Here is an 18,436-nt window from a genome sequence, read left to right on the forward strand (position 1 = left end):
GGGACATCACATATGTGCCACTCGATTCTCCTAATAAACTAATAGTAGGATCTCCTTCCTCATACCTCTGTTTAAATGACTTTTTCTTCAGAGGTTGCTCCCTAGGGTTGGTGACTCGATCAAATACTCTAGGCCGCGCATGTTGACCAATATTATGAAGGTTGCCCATGGCATGTCGTTGACAATCATTCCTCTCGATCTAGGTAGGGTGTCTACTCGGTAGTGTGCTTTCTATGGGTGAAGGGCAACTCCCTTACCCAATTTCTCGTTTGCATCTAGCACATAAGTTTGGTTTATGCGCTCTCTTGCCTCTGAACTTTGGTGTAACCATCAACATGAGAGGAAACGGGTCATCATCAATCTCTATTGAGCTTTTTCCTTCTCATCAGCGAACTTGATTTTACCTTACCGAATTGCTTCTTAAACATTTTTTTCTAAAAACAATGCAATCGGCAATACTGTAGCTCCACGAATGGTACCATTTACAATATTTCTTATTTGGTAATTCTTCATTATCTGGTATGATTTCCCCTTCGTTTAACTTAACTTTTTTTGGCCATAAGTTAAAAGAAGGTAAAAAATATCGTCCATCTTATTCACATCGAACAAATAGAACTGAGCATCCTTGGATTTAGCCACGATGTTTTCCTTCAATTTCTCTTTATTTCTTGCTTGTCTTAATGCTCAACAAATATATGGCTCATCGATCACTATTGTAGCCACAACTATTTCTGTGTATTCCCCTTGTTCTATACCAATATCAGGCTCATACATGTCAACAAAGCAACACCATGTTTTTCAAGTTTTATATCCTTTTCTTTCAACAAGTTTATACTTGTTTGCCCTAGTTGCCTTCTGGAAAAGACTATTATATGGTTGTTCTTCCATCCTTTCCCATATAGAAAATTTCATGCCTCCAAAAGCTATCTGGGTAAAAAAACTCTTTTTGGCAAGGGTAACTGACATCTATTTCTTGCTTTCCTGAATCGGGATATATATTGTCCTACCGATTCATTGTTATATTGTTTCATAAGTGCCAGCTCTGCAATAGTCACATCGAGAATAACCCTTCAAAGGCCACTATGAAATGGGGTTTCCATCTCTTCCCAAGTATGGACAGAATTAGCAGGTAGGCTATGTACCACGTGAAGGCCGTTTTTATAGTGATAATAGGAATAATTTTAACTTCTAGCAATTGCCATACGTAGCATCACCACACAGTGTAGTAAATCAACTCATATGTTCCGATATTGATTGGTCGTCTTCACTAGAAAAGAGAGGAAATTAAGGTATATTGAAGCCTCTTGGATAATGTATAGCATCCATCTAGTCTGGATATGTTTTTTGGATACTAACGTGATAACCCCATATCATACCCATACTGTCTCATTGCTAGATCAATTTGTTGATTTGGCCCAATGGCCACCGTAGGAGGCGTTGCAACAGGCTTTGCTCCCAGAGCAGGTTGTGGCATTAGTTGTGCCAAATATTGCGGAATCGATTGTGGCAATAATTGTGATATTATTTGTGGTATTGCCCATGGTACATATTGTGGGAATGGTTGTGGATTGTCTTATAGAATTGGTCGGGGAAATTGTTGAGGGACTAGCTATAGGAGTAATTGTTGAAATGGCTGTGGCACTGGCTATGGTAGTGGTTGTTGAAATGGCTATGGTACCTCTTCCCCCAAGGTGGAGTAAGAGATCTACCTAGGTTATTGATGTCAGCATTTTGCCTATACGAAATAGGCGCTACAGTAGGTTGAGGTATCACATTATCTACTAGAGGTGCTGAATTAATAAATTACACATTCTCAATATTTGGGAATGGTGCATTTGGTTGAACACCTTGATTCACCGTGTTGCCAATAATATTATCAGTAGAATTACCTTGAGCAAGAATATGTACATTAACCCCATCAGTTAGCATTGGTCCATAGGTCTAGGTGCCCTAATGGTTTCTCCACTTTGCAAAATTTTGAGTGGTGGCGGGGGTGGTATAATCTGCCCCACAATATCAAAGGTAATGAGTAGTGTATGAAGGAACATACCTAGTTGGTGTAGCAGCAATAGGAACAGCATGCACCTGAATTGAATCGCTCGGCATCCCATGTGTCCTTGAGCTCATTTCTGGAAAGTATTGATGATTAGTAGTTAAATAACATCAGCAAGATGTTTCGTCGTATGGTAAACCACCTCATTTTTATGCTCTTTGAACATCCTCCTCATAGTAGATAGCAAAACTGGACTAGGCTCCATTTGCCATCTTTGTTCATCAATAAGCCGCCTTGGAATAGGAGTGTCTCCACCTTGTGCTTGATCGGTCAATTGGGGTATTGTTGAGGACTCGGCACATCCTACCATCTCACTAGCAGGTGGTGGAGACAAGTTATTCCCACCAACATTATTGGGTTCAAGTTGATTTCTTGTTCGTGCCATCATATCTCCTTAGATCAGCTACACAAGTTCCACCGGGCATGTCAAAAACATGTTTCGTCAGAATTGCTCCTACAACGAAATATCTTTTATCGAAAGTAGTTCTTCAGCTTTTAATGGAAAGAGATTGGGTTCTATGGTGATTTCGGACAAGAAATATCCGAGTAAATACAGAAATTGAACACTTTACTCCCAATGGAATATACAATCACAAGTTGTGCCATAATTCAATATGGCAAGACTTAGAAAATACAATCGATATATACGAACCAAATGTTGACGAAACCTGTTGAAATTTAATCGACGACAAAGCTTGACAACACGATGATACCGTGCTAGAATTTAATCGATAACGTGAATATAAAAGCTACAACTAAGAAAAGTTAATTGCAGTATATGAAAATAAAGATAAAGATTAATTTGTTCGATTTATGCGGGGGGTGGGTGTTCCGGTTGGATGGTTTGTGGTTTATAATGATCCAGATTTTAGCTGCTTCCTGACAATTGCATTCTCTTTAAGTGGTTTCCCTTCAGTGATCTTTGCGTTCCTTCATTTTTGAACTGCTTCCCGACGATTGCATTTTCTCGATCGGCTCATGTCGCTTCCTCTCTTCCTCTCTGAGAATTTGATGCCAATGACGTGCTTTTAAACCCCAGCTTTGGTCACGTTGCACGATGACTACTCCACAATCTATTTCACCGGTTGCTCAAACTTTCAAGCAGAATCCCCTCCAAAAGTGTTAATTCATTCCTCTTCGATTTCAACTGCTTTGCCAGTTTCCAACTCCGTGGTCATACTTTAATGCTAGAGGCATCTGCTGGTGGCTTCTATCGTCCCGGCTGTTTTGCTTTGACTAATAGCTATGCTTCAATGTGTGTCTTCTAAAAACCTTGTTGATTTCCTTTCTTTCTTCGATCACCGTATATTGACAGCTGAATACGAATATTTACCCGTATCAATTATGAGTTTAAGATACTGATCACCTCCGTTGATAAAATGTCACATGACTCACGTGATTCTTTATTCTCATGCCGAAATCACGTGCCTATCCATGTCGACGGCTCGATTGTTTTTGGTGTAGACACATGTACTATTGAATTCATCCACTATATTTCTTAAGTTAAATTTCTTAAAATATAGTCTAGAGACAAGAATCAAGAAACGTCCATTATCATCCGCGGCGGGGGGCGGAGGGCGGACATCATCCTAGTTAAAATCTTGAAACAAAGAACAGCCCACACGTGCGGGTAGTCTTCCTCTACTCTTCAGCTAGGGTTTCTAACCAGTCTCTCTTCCATCTCTTTCTTGGCACCTCTTCTTCTTCTCCTCCCTTCAACCGCAGAATCGCCGGAGACCGCCACATCCGGCGACCCAGAATCCGAAGTGCCCTCCAGATCGCAATTCGCAGGATAACGATCGATTTCGGAGATACCCACGTTCGAATTTGGGCTGCGTTCTCCATCGCTAACGATGGGCGAGGCCGGAAAGCGATCGCGCTTCCAAAGGGACTACGAGGGCGAGAGCAAGAATCCGAAGAGACGGGCTGTGGACAGAGACGAGAAGGGCAGTGACGAAGTGGTCGTGTACAGGATTCTTTGCCCCGATGGGGTCATCGGGAGTGTGATCGGCAAGAGTGGGAAGGTGATCAACACGATAAGGCAGGAGAGCAGGGCGAAGGTCAAGGTGGTCGACCCGTTCCCCGGTGCCAAGGATCGGGTCATCCTCGTCTACTGCTATGTCAAGGACAAGAAGGATGTGGACGTGGACGACGATTTCGATGACGACAAGCCCCTATGCGCCGCGCAAGACGCGCTCGTCAGGGTCCACACCGCCATTGTCAGGTCCCTCGCGGCCTTCGCGGAGTCCGAGAAGAAGCGGGCCGACAGGGACGAATGCCGGATTCTGGTCCCTTCGAGTCAGTCGGCGAACGTCATCGGCAAGGCCGGAGCTACAATTAAGAGGCTGAGAAGCAAGACGAGGACGAATATCAAGGTTACCGCGAAGGATGCATCTGATCCGACTCACTCGTGTGCCTTGGAGTTCGACAACTTCGTTACGGTTAGCTCACTTCTGAACCGAGCTGATACTCCTTTCTCTTTTTTTCCCATTTTGCTATGATTCCATACACAACAGATGCCAGCGTTAATCAATCGATTTTGATGTAGAAAATGGAACATTAGTTGATTCGAAGCCTTCTTTTTACGCCGAATAGAGTTAGCAGGAGTTTCTCCCTTCTTCGATGAGTGCATGCCCCGCTGGCTGTTGTATGCTCGCTGCAACTTTTTGTTAATCATAAATAATCCTGGGCCTTGTGGCATGATTCTAGCTAAAATGGAAATCACCAATCTTTTGAAATAAAGATAAACTGAACTACGTATTACAATGTATGTGCATACACACTGGCGTGCACACACATCTCTTCGAAGCCCTGGTGCACGGCAAATGACCGAACTTCTGAGGGTAATACTCTAGGATATGGCCCATAATATTACATGGATTAGTTGTATTAGGTGGTTTTCGATATGTTCTTGCAGGAACAGAAAAGAGTTGATCCCAATTTCCTAAAATTTTGAGTCACATAGTTATCATCAATGAGAAATGTAAGACATGATTAAAGAAAAGGATTAGTCGTAAGATTGAACTCTCTCTTATATTGCATTAATGCCTTGACAATGGTACTGGGCTCTTGAGAAATCTGATATTGCAGTCTTTAGTAGATGTCTATTCTTTTTTCAATTATTGCTCTTGAAGTGACTTCTATGGTTGATAAACATCATTAGTACTGGGGCTTAAATATATAATGTAGGCTCTTGTCAAATTTCCTAAATTAATAACAGGTTCATGTTTAGATTGATATGTGTTGAAGAACCTCATTTAATGACAAAAATTCATAACGACTAAAAGAATCCAAGTTTATAGTGGTAAATTTAGATATTACATTTGTGCCCCCTTAAGCTAATATTTTGATTGCTTTTCTGCCTATGATTAGAACGGGATCTTACCATTCTATTTGTGAGTATCTGGCATATCAATCTTAATCATGTTTTGCCTCTGGTGTTCATGGAGATGACGTGCCATGAGCACAATCTTTCCTTTCTCTACTTCAAATATTGAATGTCCTGGAGAATAAAGTATATGTAATGTGGATGCTCAGTGCTATATCCTAAAGATTACACATTGTGCATTGCTCCTCTTTGTTTTTGGCCGTGGTAAACTGTTGATGTTCAGCAGTTTTAAATCCCGGAATTATCATGAAGACCACCTTTAATCCTCCTGGCACTGATGATCGACCAATGGGATGGTTTTAGGTTGCTATCACTTGAAACTTGTCCTCGACATGCATTTTAACATGCACTAAGCAATTAATGGAGATCTGCAATGCCTGAATCGCAGATGCGATAGGGCAGCACCTATTGAGTGTCGACGGATGAAATAATCTGTTATAGTATGGCAATAAATTTTGGAAATATCCATACTTTCTATTTTTTGATCTCGACGAAATATCCATACGTTTTTTTTTTTTTTTTATCTCAAGGAAATATCCATACGTTATGGTCTAGAATATTCTACGGGGCTGGCAATGTAAATTACATACAGTGGTGTAGTGTAGACTCAATAATGGCTGGACATGAAAACCAGCAAAGCATCCTGGCAGACGTGAATATATTTATTGCAAATATTTCGTAATAGATTATTTTCTGGGAACTGCTCAAGAACTATCTGGGGATTATTGGTTTGCAACTTCAGAGAGTCAAATGAGAACTAATTTAAAGCTCAGTCATGGATATATTTCGAACAATTTAAATCCTTCTCAGTTTAGTTCCAACGGGCGTTACATCTTTTGGTGGTGGTAAGTCGTACTATGAGGAGAGCAGCTTTAGTTCTTTCTACTGGATTGTTATTTAGTACTAACTTTAAAGCTGTTTTGACTTGGAAATTAGAAGCTTTCTTTTTTCTCTGCATAGTTATTGCGAGGTTAGACCTTTTGTTTAAGGTTTTTATCGTTTGGTAGAACCTTGTGGAATGTTTCATAATATCTTGAAGCTTGCGGGAATACAAAATTCAACTATTTCTAGTTTCTGATTTGTCTTCTGGCACTTTTAATGGGTAAGATATTATTTCTTTTCAATAGATAACTGGGGAATCAGACTCAGTGAAGAAAGCGTTATATGCGATTTCTGCAATTATGTACAAGTTCACTCCTAAGGAGGAGATTCCTCTTGATACATCTGTGCCTGAAGCCCCTCCAAGCATAATTATCCCTTCAGATATTCCCATCTTTCCCCCTGGTGGATATGGGAGCACTGATCCTATTATTCCAGGATCAGTTCCTCCAATCTTGGGTGCTGCACATTTGTCTGAACTTCAAGGTTATGGGGATCCAGGAAGCACATGGTCGGCCTATTCATCTTCTCTCCCGGTGGTTTCTTTTGGTGGTGGCTCCCCGTCTGAGGAGCTGATTATCAGAGTTCTATGCCCCTTTGACAAGATTGGACGTGTTATTGGCAAGGGAGGAGGCACAATTAAAAGCATAAGACAGGCGAGTGGTGCTCGTATCGAGGTTGATGATTCTAAGGGTGACCGTGATGAGTGCATAATCACTGTTATAGCAACTGAGGTACCTCCTTCCTTCTTTTACTTGTGGCATTTCCTGATATGTTTTTGCAGATTTATGATGCCTAGTTTCTCATGCTTTTTGTTCCATATACTGGAAATCTAGAAAGCTTTGCATCAAATATTAATAAATGTTATGATCTGTAAAAGTGCTGAGATGCTTAGGATACTTGGGAACAAACTGTTTTCGTTTGATTTTACGAAAGAGTTGTTAAATGATGCTCTTTTTAGAGCGACTTGAATAAATTGGGGTGTTTCTGCTTTGCTGGATGCATAACGAATGCTTATGTCCTTAATACTTATGATAAATGTTTCTTGACATGGTCTGAACTCTGAATTCTTGTTGTCAGTTTTCTGCGATTTTCAATTTGGTGATTCATAAGTTCTTGATTTCACAATGCTTGCTAATTGCTATGCTTTACAAAGTTTTAACTTTCCCCTATTATAACCATTGTCTATTTTCTTGTAGTCACCTGATGATATGAAATCCATGGCCGTTGAAGCTACTCTATTGCTTCAAGGGAAGATCAATGATGAAGATGATGATACTGTTTCTATGCGACTCCTTGTTTCATCAAAAGTGATTGGATGTATAATAGGAAAAGGTGGATCAATTATAAATGAAATTCGGAAGAGAACTAAAGCGGAAATCCGAATTTCGAAAGGCCAGAAACAAAAAAGTGTTGATTCAAGTGAGGAACTTGTTGAGGTTTGCATCTAGTCTGTGCATACTTTTTTTAATCTATTTTTATTTAGTCAATGTTCCATATTCATCCTCTTTGACCTGTTAGGTATCGGGAGAAGTAGTTAAGGTGAGAGATGCGCTTATCCAAATTGTGTTAAGGTTGCGGGACGATGTTCTCAAAGAAAAGGATGGAGTTCATAACCATTCTGTGGGTGCTGACTCTCTTGGCAGTGGTCACTCAGTGCCTTCTGCCTTGCCTTCAGTTCGTCCTGTTACTTCATTGAGTTACGATCAAAAGGCTGATGTTGCAAGTGGCTTGGGCATGCTCTCTTCAAGCAGCCTTTATGGATATGGATCTTTGTCGGTATGTGTTGGCATTTTTTTTACATATATCATAATTATTGCTAATTACTATGCTTGAATTTTCCACTTCTGAAATTATTTGTCATTTCTTTGGGAACCTATAAGGGTATTAAGAATTAGTTGAGTGATGTACGTTATTATATGCACTGTTTCATATTTCTTCAAGCCTGAGAATAGATTTGCACAGCCTCTTAGCAGGCATCTTGGGTACAATTCTTTACTCTTTGTGTATGATTGTCTGTTTGAGGCATTAAGAGGTTCTTAGAGAACAATACAATTTCTTTTGCTTCTCTTGAATACATAAAATATAAAGTCCTCATAATGATGTTTAATTGGAATGGAAATTATCCTACTTATGAGACAGAGGATATTGTTATTGTTCCTTGGATTGTTTCCTTGTGATGGTAAAAAAGTTCGCTGTTATCTGCTAGGTAAATTCGGAGCTTCTAATAGTAGGAGTGGTATGTTGGTTATGATACATTTTTCCTATATTAAATTTTAAATGCTGAACTTCTAGTTGTGAGAGCAGCTAGTTAAGTCTCTAAAAGCGGCTGTAACTCTATGTTTCCCATCTTAATGAGCTTTTTAATTGTTTCTGTTTATAGATGAATGAAAGTGGCTATGGATCCTTATCCTCCTATTCATCAAAGCTATATGGCGGGTAAGCATTCTGTCCTTTCATGTTTCATTTGAGAATTACATCCTGTCAACTTTGACATTTCTTTCTGTGTGCCTCATAGATTACCTCCTCCATCGACTCTCGAAATAATTATCCCTGCAAATGCAGTGGGTAAGGTAATGGGAAAAGGAGGAGCAAATATAGCCAATATTCGTACGGTAAGTGATTAAGTTTGTGATGTTACCATGCTTTTGTGTGATTTTATTCCTTTTTTCACAAGTTTGTTGGTTACTATTTGATTTAACTTTGTTAAAGGGGACTTTGATGCTGCTTAGAGAAAAGCCTATGTACATAACATTACCCCTGTGGATATGAGTTATATCCACTTCATCCTTTGTTAGGTTTAGTTCTGTCCTTTGCTCAGTATGACTGAAAATTTCATGCAAGGTGTACACGTGTCATTCTTGTTCTTGTATAGATGGCATGCTTCTTCTTGCACGGCCTTTCTGTTGAAGGCCAGATCTACAGAGTGAAATTAGTACTAGAGTACAATGTAAGATCTCCCTAATAAAATCTCTCTTTTTGTTGTAGATATCCGGAGCGATGGTAGAAATCTCTGAACCCAAATCATCTCGTGGTGATCGCATTGCTCATATATCTGGCACACCAGACCAGAAGCGCACTGCTGAAAACCTGATTCAAGCATTCATAATGGCCACTTGACATGGAAGCTCTTCTTGGTATCTTTTGGTGATGGGAGTTACCTTCTGTGAATGTTTTCTCCGTAGTTCCCTTAGGTGGTTCGTGCAGAGGATTAGTTTATCTCCTCTATGCTCTTCTCCTGTTACTTCCTAGCTCTGCCCAATGTCCCATGGGAAGAAAATGTAGCTTGCTCTATATTTAGAGGATATAGGTTCTTCTGTGCTGTTTTAATCTACTGGGCAGCTATGGTTTGGGGCTACTTATCAGGATCTTCCTTTCCATTTCTTGAGTTTGTCTGGTCTTTTGTCTGGTCTTGTCAGTAACTGTTGACTTCGCATCTTTTTCCAGTGTTTAGTACTCTGCTAACTGATTTCCAATCCGAGGGTCGTTTATAGATATATTCATCACTGTTCTGGTAACCATCTTCTTACTCTTAACTTCTTTCAAGGAAGGATATTTTCTTCTCCATCTGTGTTCCACGGTGCTGTTGATATTCATTTACACATTTGTTATAATTCTATCCATAGCTCCTTGATGGGAGGATATTCTCTATTGAGAAGATGAGGAGAGGTGCCGATGTATGAAGAGATCTCAGAGAAGAGGAATTATCTCGGCTGCAAAAATCTCTAAAAGCATTAACTTTCTCTCACTTCTTGATTCTGGATTGGTGTCATAAAAAATTTAGTCCATATCCTTATTCTGTCCATCTGAAAATTGATATTTTGTTGTCAGATCGGTGTTTCATGATTCATCGAACAAAGTTCTTCATGTGATCTTCCCTTTTAGGAGCTTGTTGGGCTGCGAAAGTCTCTAAATTATATTTCCTGGACCTTCTTCACCCTTGTCCTTTTGCCGTTGTCTTTGCTAGACGCGGTTGGCTGTCCATCCAAAGACACATCAACTGTAGGACCTTTATGTTTAATTATCATTATCGCATGGAATTCATCATGTCAGCTTTCTTTTGGAAAGCTATTTTGTATATCTTGTCCTCTATTTCTTCGGACAAAAACCGATTAATAGTTACAACTCTTGAAGGATGGGCATTTCAACAAGTTTTTTCATGGTCTACGCATAGCTTACATCCTTCCCTTTGGTAAGCAGAAAACCATTTTAGTGATCGAGTTATAGCGAATGCAACTTGAGGTTCAGTCATGATGAGCTCCACAGAAGGGATAGATGGATTAAGGAAAGAGATTTTTCTTTTTCAAGACATCTTTCTTTTATATTGGAATTTTTTTATGCGTTTTCTCAAGACATTTTTCATCCTTTCTACTCTCTTAGGAATGAAAAAAATTCTCTCCACCAATGAAGTTTATGGAGTACAACACGTTTTGTGTTTATGATAAAAAGTTCCTTGGATCATAGTCTAGTATTGACCTTGCAGCTTTTGATCATTCTTCAAACAGTCTTCCTTTCTCTAGAGGATTATGAACTTTCCCAATTCCCTTCAGTTTGCTGATTTTGTGACTTATTCTTTAAGACGTTTTTTAGCATACCTCGAATAAGAATTTTTCCATGAATCTCTAAGTTTTTTGTCTTCAGTTTGGATTTGGTTAACCCAAATATAAGGCATCTTTTGAAGTTGTTGGCTTCACTAAATTTTTTTAAGCTTCTTGATGGTGAACCATTTTATCTTGCACCAGAATGCTTGTGGCACTGGTGCAAGAACATACGAAGCTGATGCTGACCTTGTTACAACATCATTTTTGAGGAGACTCTCGGTTCCCAGATGATCAGACATTTGGGACCACTTGAAATTATAACATCCGTCAAACATGAGTTAAACCATTCTCCTTACAATTTCAACTTTAGTACCTAGGGAGTTCTTTGACGCACCCGAGGAGCGGTGCTTTGGTTTAGCTCATCGCTCCGTTTTTCAGCTTGGTCAATTTTCTTCCTGGACTCATTCTACCCAATTTCTGTTTTATTGATTGCTTGTGCTCACTACTCTACAAGAAAACTACTTCATATATGTTCTTTCACTAAGTACGATCAGCTATATGAAGTCTTATACTGTCATGCTCTACTGACTGCGAGTGGGGTCAGCTATGGGAAGTCTTTTATTCCGTCTTGCTTACTTAGTCCTACGTTTGTTGTACATCTAAACTCAGTGATCTTTCTTTCAAAATTCTGCCCATGTGGCCCAATCAGCTGAAGGTCATCATTCAAACCACCTCAAACTAATTTGTCTCACATGTCCAAACCACCAACTTTTCCTTGAAATATATTTTTTTCTAATTTGATCTTGTCTTGAGTGCTTACTCTTGTACCTGAGTACTCTAATCTCCATCACACTCATTATGCACATAGTTGTGTTACATTTCATGTCGTAAAGCATCCTTGTCTCGTTGTTGTCCTATAGAAGTTTCTTTGAAAATGAATGGCATTTTCCGATAACCGTTAGATATGTTTGTCCTTTCTGCTTCTGTTCTTTTAGTGACATCTCCATCCATTTTTCTATCCTTTTTGAAATGAATTTAGCTGTCAGAATTTCTTGGTCTTTGGTACTACTAGGCCTCATTGTTTTACCATCACGTACTATGAATCTCTTCCTTGACTGAATTTGCATTCCATGTTTTTGTTTTACGTTAATTAAAACAAGAGCCATTAGATTTCAAATTATTCCCTTTCACTCAAAATTCTAAATTTCTCATTTTTCAAATGCTTAAATGTATGTATTGAAGGAGTTCGAGAGAAGTGAGGGGAAATGGTTACCTAGAAAAATATTTCCCCAAAAGACTAAGTAGGAAGACATGGGGAGAATTATTTTTGTTTGGCCACATTAATTTCCTTCCAACACTGGAAGGCTTGGGAGGCAAATTAACTTTCAGAGATTTCTTTTGCCAAATGTGGTCCTTTATTTTGTTTTCAAAACAAATAAGATAGAGGTTACTTTATAGATTCAATTAAATTTGTTTCCCTCCACATCTTCTTTTCTATGCATATCTAAACAAATGAGGAATATTACAATTTTTTTCTGGTCTTCTTTCCATTTTACTTTCCTTCCCCAGATTTGGACATTGAAGAAATGGTTACCTAGATAAAAAAAAATTTCCCTTGTTTGGATGATTAAACAAAAGAGGAAATAGAAGGAAATGGGGAGAATTATTTCTCTTTGGCCACCATTAATTTGCTTCCAACACTGGAAGGCTTGGGGGGCAAATTAACTATTAGAGATTTTTCTGGCTGAATGTTGTCCTTTACTTTGTTTTCAACACAAATAAGAGAGAGGTTACTTTAGAGATTCAATTAATTTTGTTTCCCTCCACGTCTACCTTTCAACGCATATCCAAACAAATTAGGAAAATTGCAATATTCTCTTCTTTCCGTTTCCTTTATTTTCCTTCCTGCTCACCTCCCTGTTCACGTAGGTTGAATTTGTGAATAGTTTTATAAATCAGTAATGTTAGTTAATATTCTGGAGAGAGGAGTTGAATTGAGAGGCAATATAAGAAGACGTTTATTCCTAAACTGCTTGGACATGCTCTTTCAACAAGGGAATAGATGAGCATGCTTGTGTTTTGGGCTTCATAACAAGTTTTCACATTCTTTTTGTTTATTGCATGTGCTGGAGTTCTCTGATCAGCTATTGCACATCTTTTGTCAAGTCTGATTCAAGATTTGGACATTGAAGAAATGGTTACTTAGGTAAAAAAAAATTCTCTTGTTTGGATGATTTAACGAAAGAGGAAATAGAAGGAAATGAGGAGAATTTTTCTCTTTGGCCACCATTAATTTCCTTCCAACACTGGAAGGCTTGGGAGGCAAGTTAAGTTTTAGAGAGTTTTTGGCTGAATGTTGTCCTTTACTTTGTTTTCAACACAAATAAGAGAGAGTTTACTTTAGGGATTCAATTAAATTTATTCCCTTCCATGTCTTCCTTTCAAATCATATTCAAACAAATGAGGAAACTTACAATTTTCTTTTCTTCTCTTCTTTCCATATCCTTTATCTTACTTCCCGCTCTCCTCCCTGCTCACTTAGGTTGAATATGTGAAAAGTTGTATAAATCAATAATGTTAGTTTATATTCTGGAGAGAGGTGTAGTTGTATTGAGAGGCAATATAAGAAGAAACTTATTCCTAAACTGCTTGGACATGCTTATTCAACAAGAGAATAGATGAGAATGTTAACCAAGATCAGATTCAGACATTGAAGGATTCCTTAAACGAAAAAATATCAACCGAGCTCATGTGTCTACATGCAGTATAGTTAGCAAACCTAGGCTGTCGAACTTGGAAAACTGCATTACCTTTTCCCTTTCAAGAGTATTGTTTCCTAGCTACATTGTTAACTCAATGCAGCAACTTTTCTATTTTGAGTTTGTGCCAGATGTTTTACGACATTTGAGTGTTGCTCACCATCTGGTTTTTCATTTATTATCTTCCTCAAGTATAATCTGATACCCCGGCATACATATGGTTCTTCTGGTCATCTCCGGACTAATGTATATCTCTACTTAAAACTCTGTTGAAACATCAAACTCTTCGGTTTTCCTTTCTATTGGGGCTAGTTTGTCTTTATTCTCTTCTAGCATTTGTTCCATTGCTGATCTCCTCATGTGCATCTAAGTGTTCTTCGTTGGATTGGGTGAATCTCTCTCTCTCTCTCTCTCTCTCTCTCTGGGTTCATTTGTGTCTTCTTGCCCCTATTCTGGAATGGTTTCTGGAGGTGGTGAGTTTGGGGTGGAGGAGGAAGGCCTGCTGGAAGATGTGGAGCAGCAATAGCAGTTGATGGTCTTGGTGATGGTTTTTAAGAAGATACTCTAGATTATTATTTGCAATGTTTTCCCTGAGAAATATGAGGTGTGGAATATGTCCTGCATCATCTTGCTCTTTGCTTTTAGATGGCAGATCTGAGATGCAAGTGTTTTGCATCGGTCATGTTCAACTAGCCTTTGTATGATTTTTTCTTGGAGCAGTGACAAAATACAGTTTGTTAGGTTTCAACAAGTGGTGATCTTATTTATAATGTTATAACAGATGCACATTTTTTGCTTAGCTGGTGGTGTCATTCTATCTTATTACCTTTCTGTCGCAATAGAAGCATCCTTGGGAGACAGGGAGGTTGGTTGAAAGTTGAAAGCGTGCCGTTTTATCTGTGTGAGAGAGAGTATCGGCCAAGTTGTTGAAGGAAGAACATTCTTGTGTATTGTTAGGGTGGTTGCTTGCTGCTGGTTTCATTGAAGTAAAGAATATTATGTGGCAATAATCACACCAAATCTCTGTTTCTCTAGACATTTGTCCTAAATGTTTTTTTCATTCTAGATTGATTGTGTGCTCATGGGGATATAACTGGGAAGTTTGTTGTAGCATGTCTTTTCATCTTTCTTATACCGGTGAGGCTCTCTGCTTGAGAATGTTAGTGATAGTAGTTTGCATTCTCATACGGTGGTGCTTTGCCATGGACAACCCTGAATAAGGCAAGAGGGAATTACCTTTCTGAACCAAAACTTGGGACTTTCATGTTAATTTATCCTGGTCCCATTTTGATTCTGTAATTGATTCAGCCCGTCGAACTTCATGGTTTGCTGAAAGTTTTCAGAAACTTTATGGAATGATGAAGAATCATTTCTGAGTTGTGGGTATAGGCATCTCGAGGGATGATCTGCCGTTATTACCTGAAAATGTTTTTCATCTTTGTGTGCTGGGTGCTGTTGCCAGGGCTGTCGCCTGGGGCGTAGGAGAACGATTGTAAACATGACATAGCGATTGGAGACATCAGTACTCTGGGTTGTATGATTGGTCGAGCTTCAAAGTGCTCTGAGCTTGTCCTGTTCGAAACTAGTAATGGTCAAACCGATCTCGAGCATAGAGTCATACTTAGTTCGAGCTTTAGTTGAAGTTTCGAGTGTTGCGTTCATGAGCCTCGTCGAGTTGAGATTACAACCATTTCGATTTCAACTTGATTCAATCACCGGCTCCCCATTCTCTCGAAAAGCATTGTATTGATATTACGAAAAGACAACATTTAAGCATAGTGGTATGTACTTATTCCGCCAAAGAAAAGTATAGTTCGAGAAAAAAGAACTCGTTCAATTTGGACATGACTTCTATTAATATGTTTTACGAAATTAAACATTTGTAAATTCAAATGCTACGCAAGTTGACATAAGTTCAAATTATGATTTAACTAATGAGTGTCTCAAGACGTTTATAAAATAATCAGTTAAAGAAATGTTACACTTTATAATTCATTACTTTTCTAGTCTTCTGTGTTATCCACGTTTTGAACATATAGAAAGGTTCCTCGTTACAAATGCTTGCTTGACATATACCTAAGGTTTCCTAATCTCTACAAGTATTACCTTAAACTTCGTCCACCAACGCAAAAAGGGTATCGTCCATGCAGTTTCAATGGCCACAATTGGGATCGATGTCTTCCATGAGAGATTACTGCAAGCCTCTCCCAAAAAACACCAGAAAATTATGAGTTTTATTTGGAATTGATGCAAGACTTGCCAGTTTCATTTGTGAGTTTTATTTGGAATTGATGTTAAGACTCGTCAGTTTCATTTGGACCGCAATACGGATGGTAAGTGACCATGCCATAGTTTCATTCTACTGCTTGGCTTGTTCTTCGCCGAGATTCACCTGACCACTATGGGATGTATTGATTCCTGCAGAGGTTGACATCAAAAGGGCTAAAGTAGGTTCAACGACGAGACATCGTGCAAGAGGCATTATGCGAGAGCAATTATATCTGCTTCTAATTACTAGGAAGGGAAACGTGAATCCATTGCCTTTTTAGATGAAGAGTGTACTTCTAAAAATTAATTTGAGTACAGTAAATGGATGTGTTAATCCAACTGAACTATGTTTGAGTGGGTGGTTCTATATCTGGAACTGAGAATCGGTGAGTACTGATACGGTTCAGTAAATTGAAATCGGATTTCCAGACCGGTCCATAAGACCGTCGACTTTGGGCCAGTCCGGTCAGATTCCGGGCGTTTCGGTTGCTTTGCACACCCTCTGCGACTCCTTTCCCCTAGCCACTTCTTCCTCGCCATGGACTCGACGCGAATATAGCGCTGGTTTTTCTGTTGATTGCTGCGTTAAAACTCTCTCTCTCTCTCTCTCTCTACCATCGTGACTCTCGCCGTGAATCTGAGCTGCCTTTCGAATCTGGAGCATTGATTCCGAGGTGGGTACTCTCATCTTTTGCGCTCGTGTTTCAGTTTCGAGGTTGCATATCAAGTCTGAATCTCTCTCGATGCAATGCAAAGAACACTTCACAGGACTCGAACTTTTTGTGGTTGATTGGCCTGCTTTTGCTGCTACCACCGACGGGATAGTTTCGAATTTCGTTCTTTTGTTTTTGTAGAGTTCGAATGTGTTTATCCCCTCTTTCTTCTTTTAATGAATTATGTTTCTGGGCGATTAACTGATTTGTAATTGATATGAAAGCATTATCATTCGTAAAATTAGTGCAATCTATGATCTGGGTTCTGAATGTTGGTTTAGGAAAAGGGGATTGACAGTGAGAAACTACGGGTTTAGTGGTTTTTATCCTAATCTGATTTGTATGATTGATCGAGCTTCAAAGGGCTTTGAACTCGTCCCGTTAAGAAACTAATTGGGTTGAGTCAATCTTGGGTATGTTGATTCCAGCTGAGTTCAAGCGCACAGTTTGATTCAGGGTTAGAGGTCTTGTCGAACTTTCGGGTCTCGAGTTCATGAGTCTTATCCTGTTGAGATTTCAGCCATATTAGCTCGACTTGACTGGACTCAGTTGCTGACAGCCTGACCTCTTGCAAAGCAAGTATTTTGTGGGCGGAAAAACTGTTAGACTCCATGGAAATATTGAGAGGAATAGTTTATACGCTTTGTGGGGTTCACTGTCACCATCTTGTGTTTGTTTTCATGTCTTTTGATGAATTGATGTTACTGAGATCCTCTGGTGCCTTACTTGTGCAATCTAGTGCCTTTTAGTGCCAGTTAGTTCAGATAAGGAATTGCCCGTTCTTGTTTTCCTGGTAGGTTATGTATTTATTATTGAAACACTTCGATGATTGGGTCAGGAGTATTTCAGATATCAGATGAAAGAGCAGTTTTGAGCATCAAGCATGATGATTGGTTATGTATTTATTATTGAAACACTTAGATGATCGGTTTGGGCGTATTTGAGATATCAGATGAAAGAGCAATTTGAAGCATCAAGCGTGATGATCCTGCATTTTTAGGTCTGACTCCCGAGTACTACACATTAGTCCTTATGTTATGCCCTGTTTTTATTCTCTAGGTAATTGCCAAGATAAGCACATTAACATGGAACAACAGAGGGTGGAAGCACCAGTTCCAGTAGGAAACCCGGATGGATCTGATATTGACTCCTCTGGCTCAGATTATGTGTCCCGGGTGAAGAACTTGTTGTTTCGTCGAATGCTGGTGGGGATTAAAGATGGCCGGTTTTTCTTGGGTGCGTTCCACTGCATTGACAAGCAAGGGAACATTATTCTTCAAGACGCTGTTGAGTATCGCAGCACTCGGCGCTCTTCTCCTTCTCCAATGGAACAGCGCTGCCTGGGTTTGATTCTCATACCTTCATCTTGTCGTATCTCTTGCCATGTGGATTGCTCTATAGAAGAACAATTGTCACTGCTTTCACTAAATCAATAGAGACCAGCTATATGGGAAACACAGGTGCTTGTAGATAGGGGAGAACAGGAGTTGTTGCACACCGTAGCTTAGCAAAGACAAGCGTAGATGTAACCGTTCTTTCAAGAAGGCATGGTGGTGGAACTCTTTTGCAGGCAGAGGTTTCACGGTTGCTCCACTCCCACTCCCTTTTTCCTTATAGGGTCGGTGCAAGTGAACAGACTTGGTGAAATATGGCCATCAACATTCTATTGTCAAAAAGAGGGGAAAAAGTCCTTTTGTTTGACTTTGACAGTCACTATTTCCTCCTGATTTTGTTGAGAAAGGGGATTTCTTTCTGCTTTCAAATCTTTTGATGAATTCATTCGCTTTATCTCTCAGGCTGGGCATGGCATTTTAATTTTTATCGTTTGATAGTCA

At 39.4% G+C, this 18,436-nt stretch overlaps 2 protein-coding genes across 3 annotated transcripts; both read left to right on the forward strand.

Moving 5' to 3' along the window:
• The first annotated feature begins 3,657 nt into the window (after positions 1-3,657).
• On the forward strand, positions 3,658-14,419 carry LOC115693786 (KH domain-containing protein At4g18375-like). The gene is made up of 7 exons (XM_030620846.2): positions 3,658-4,494; positions 6,569-7,054; positions 7,520-7,759; positions 7,842-8,099; positions 8,704-8,759; positions 8,839-8,935; positions 9,309-14,419. Exons 1-7 carry the CDS (start codon positions 3,907-3,909, stop codon positions 9,438-9,440), a joined length of 1,857 nt encoding a protein of 618 aa, XP_030476706.1. The 5' UTR covers positions 3,658-3,906; the 3' UTR covers positions 9,441-14,419.
• A 1,548-nt stretch (positions 14,420-15,967) lies between these two features.
• LOC115693790 (uncharacterized) lies at positions 15,968-18,394 on the forward strand. 2 transcript variants are annotated; one of them, XM_056302558.1, is made up of 2 exons: positions 15,968-16,098; positions 17,661-18,394. In XM_056302558.1, the coding sequence occupies exon 2, from the start codon at positions 17,687-17,689 to the stop codon at positions 18,035-18,037; it is 351 nt and encodes a 116-aa protein (XP_056158533.1). In that variant the 5' UTR covers positions 15,968-16,098; positions 17,661-17,686; the 3' UTR covers positions 18,038-18,394. The 2 variants fall into 2 exon arrangements, with proteins under 2 accessions (XP_056158533.1, XP_030476710.1); XM_030620850.2 differs by lacking the exon at positions 15,968-16,098 and adding an exon at positions 16,201-16,562.
• Positions 18,395-18,436: the final 42 nt, after the last annotated feature.

This window comes from Syzygium oleosum, unplaced genomic scaffold (genome assembly GCF_021117445.2).
Source record: "Syzygium oleosum isolate NSW1041296 unplaced genomic scaffold, Sole_v2.1 Sole_v2.24, whole genome shotgun sequence".
In the NCBI taxonomy this organism is placed as follows: domain Eukaryota; kingdom Viridiplantae; phylum Streptophyta; class Magnoliopsida; order Myrtales; family Myrtaceae; genus Syzygium; species Syzygium oleosum.

What these genes read in the sequence shown, in the direction of transcription:
- LOC115693786 (XM_030620846.2), top strand. Translation starts at nt 3,907, where the DNA reads ATGGGCGAGGCCGGAAAGCGATCGCGCTTCCAAAGGGACTACGAGGGC. An exon ending in TCATCAAAGCTATATGGCGG is followed by an intron (nt 8,760 to 8,838) that starts GTAAGCATTCTG and finishes TGTGCCTCATAG; the next exon opens with ATTACCTCCTCCATCGACTC. An exon ending in ATATAGCCAATATTCGTACG is followed by an intron (nt 8,936 to 9,308) that starts GTAAGTGATTAA and finishes TTTTTGTTGTAG; the next exon opens with ATATCCGGAGCGATGGTAGA.
- LOC115693790 (XM_056302558.1), top strand. Translation starts at nt 17,687, where the DNA reads ATGGAACAACAGAGGGTGGAAGCACCAGTTCCAGTAGGAAACCCGGAT.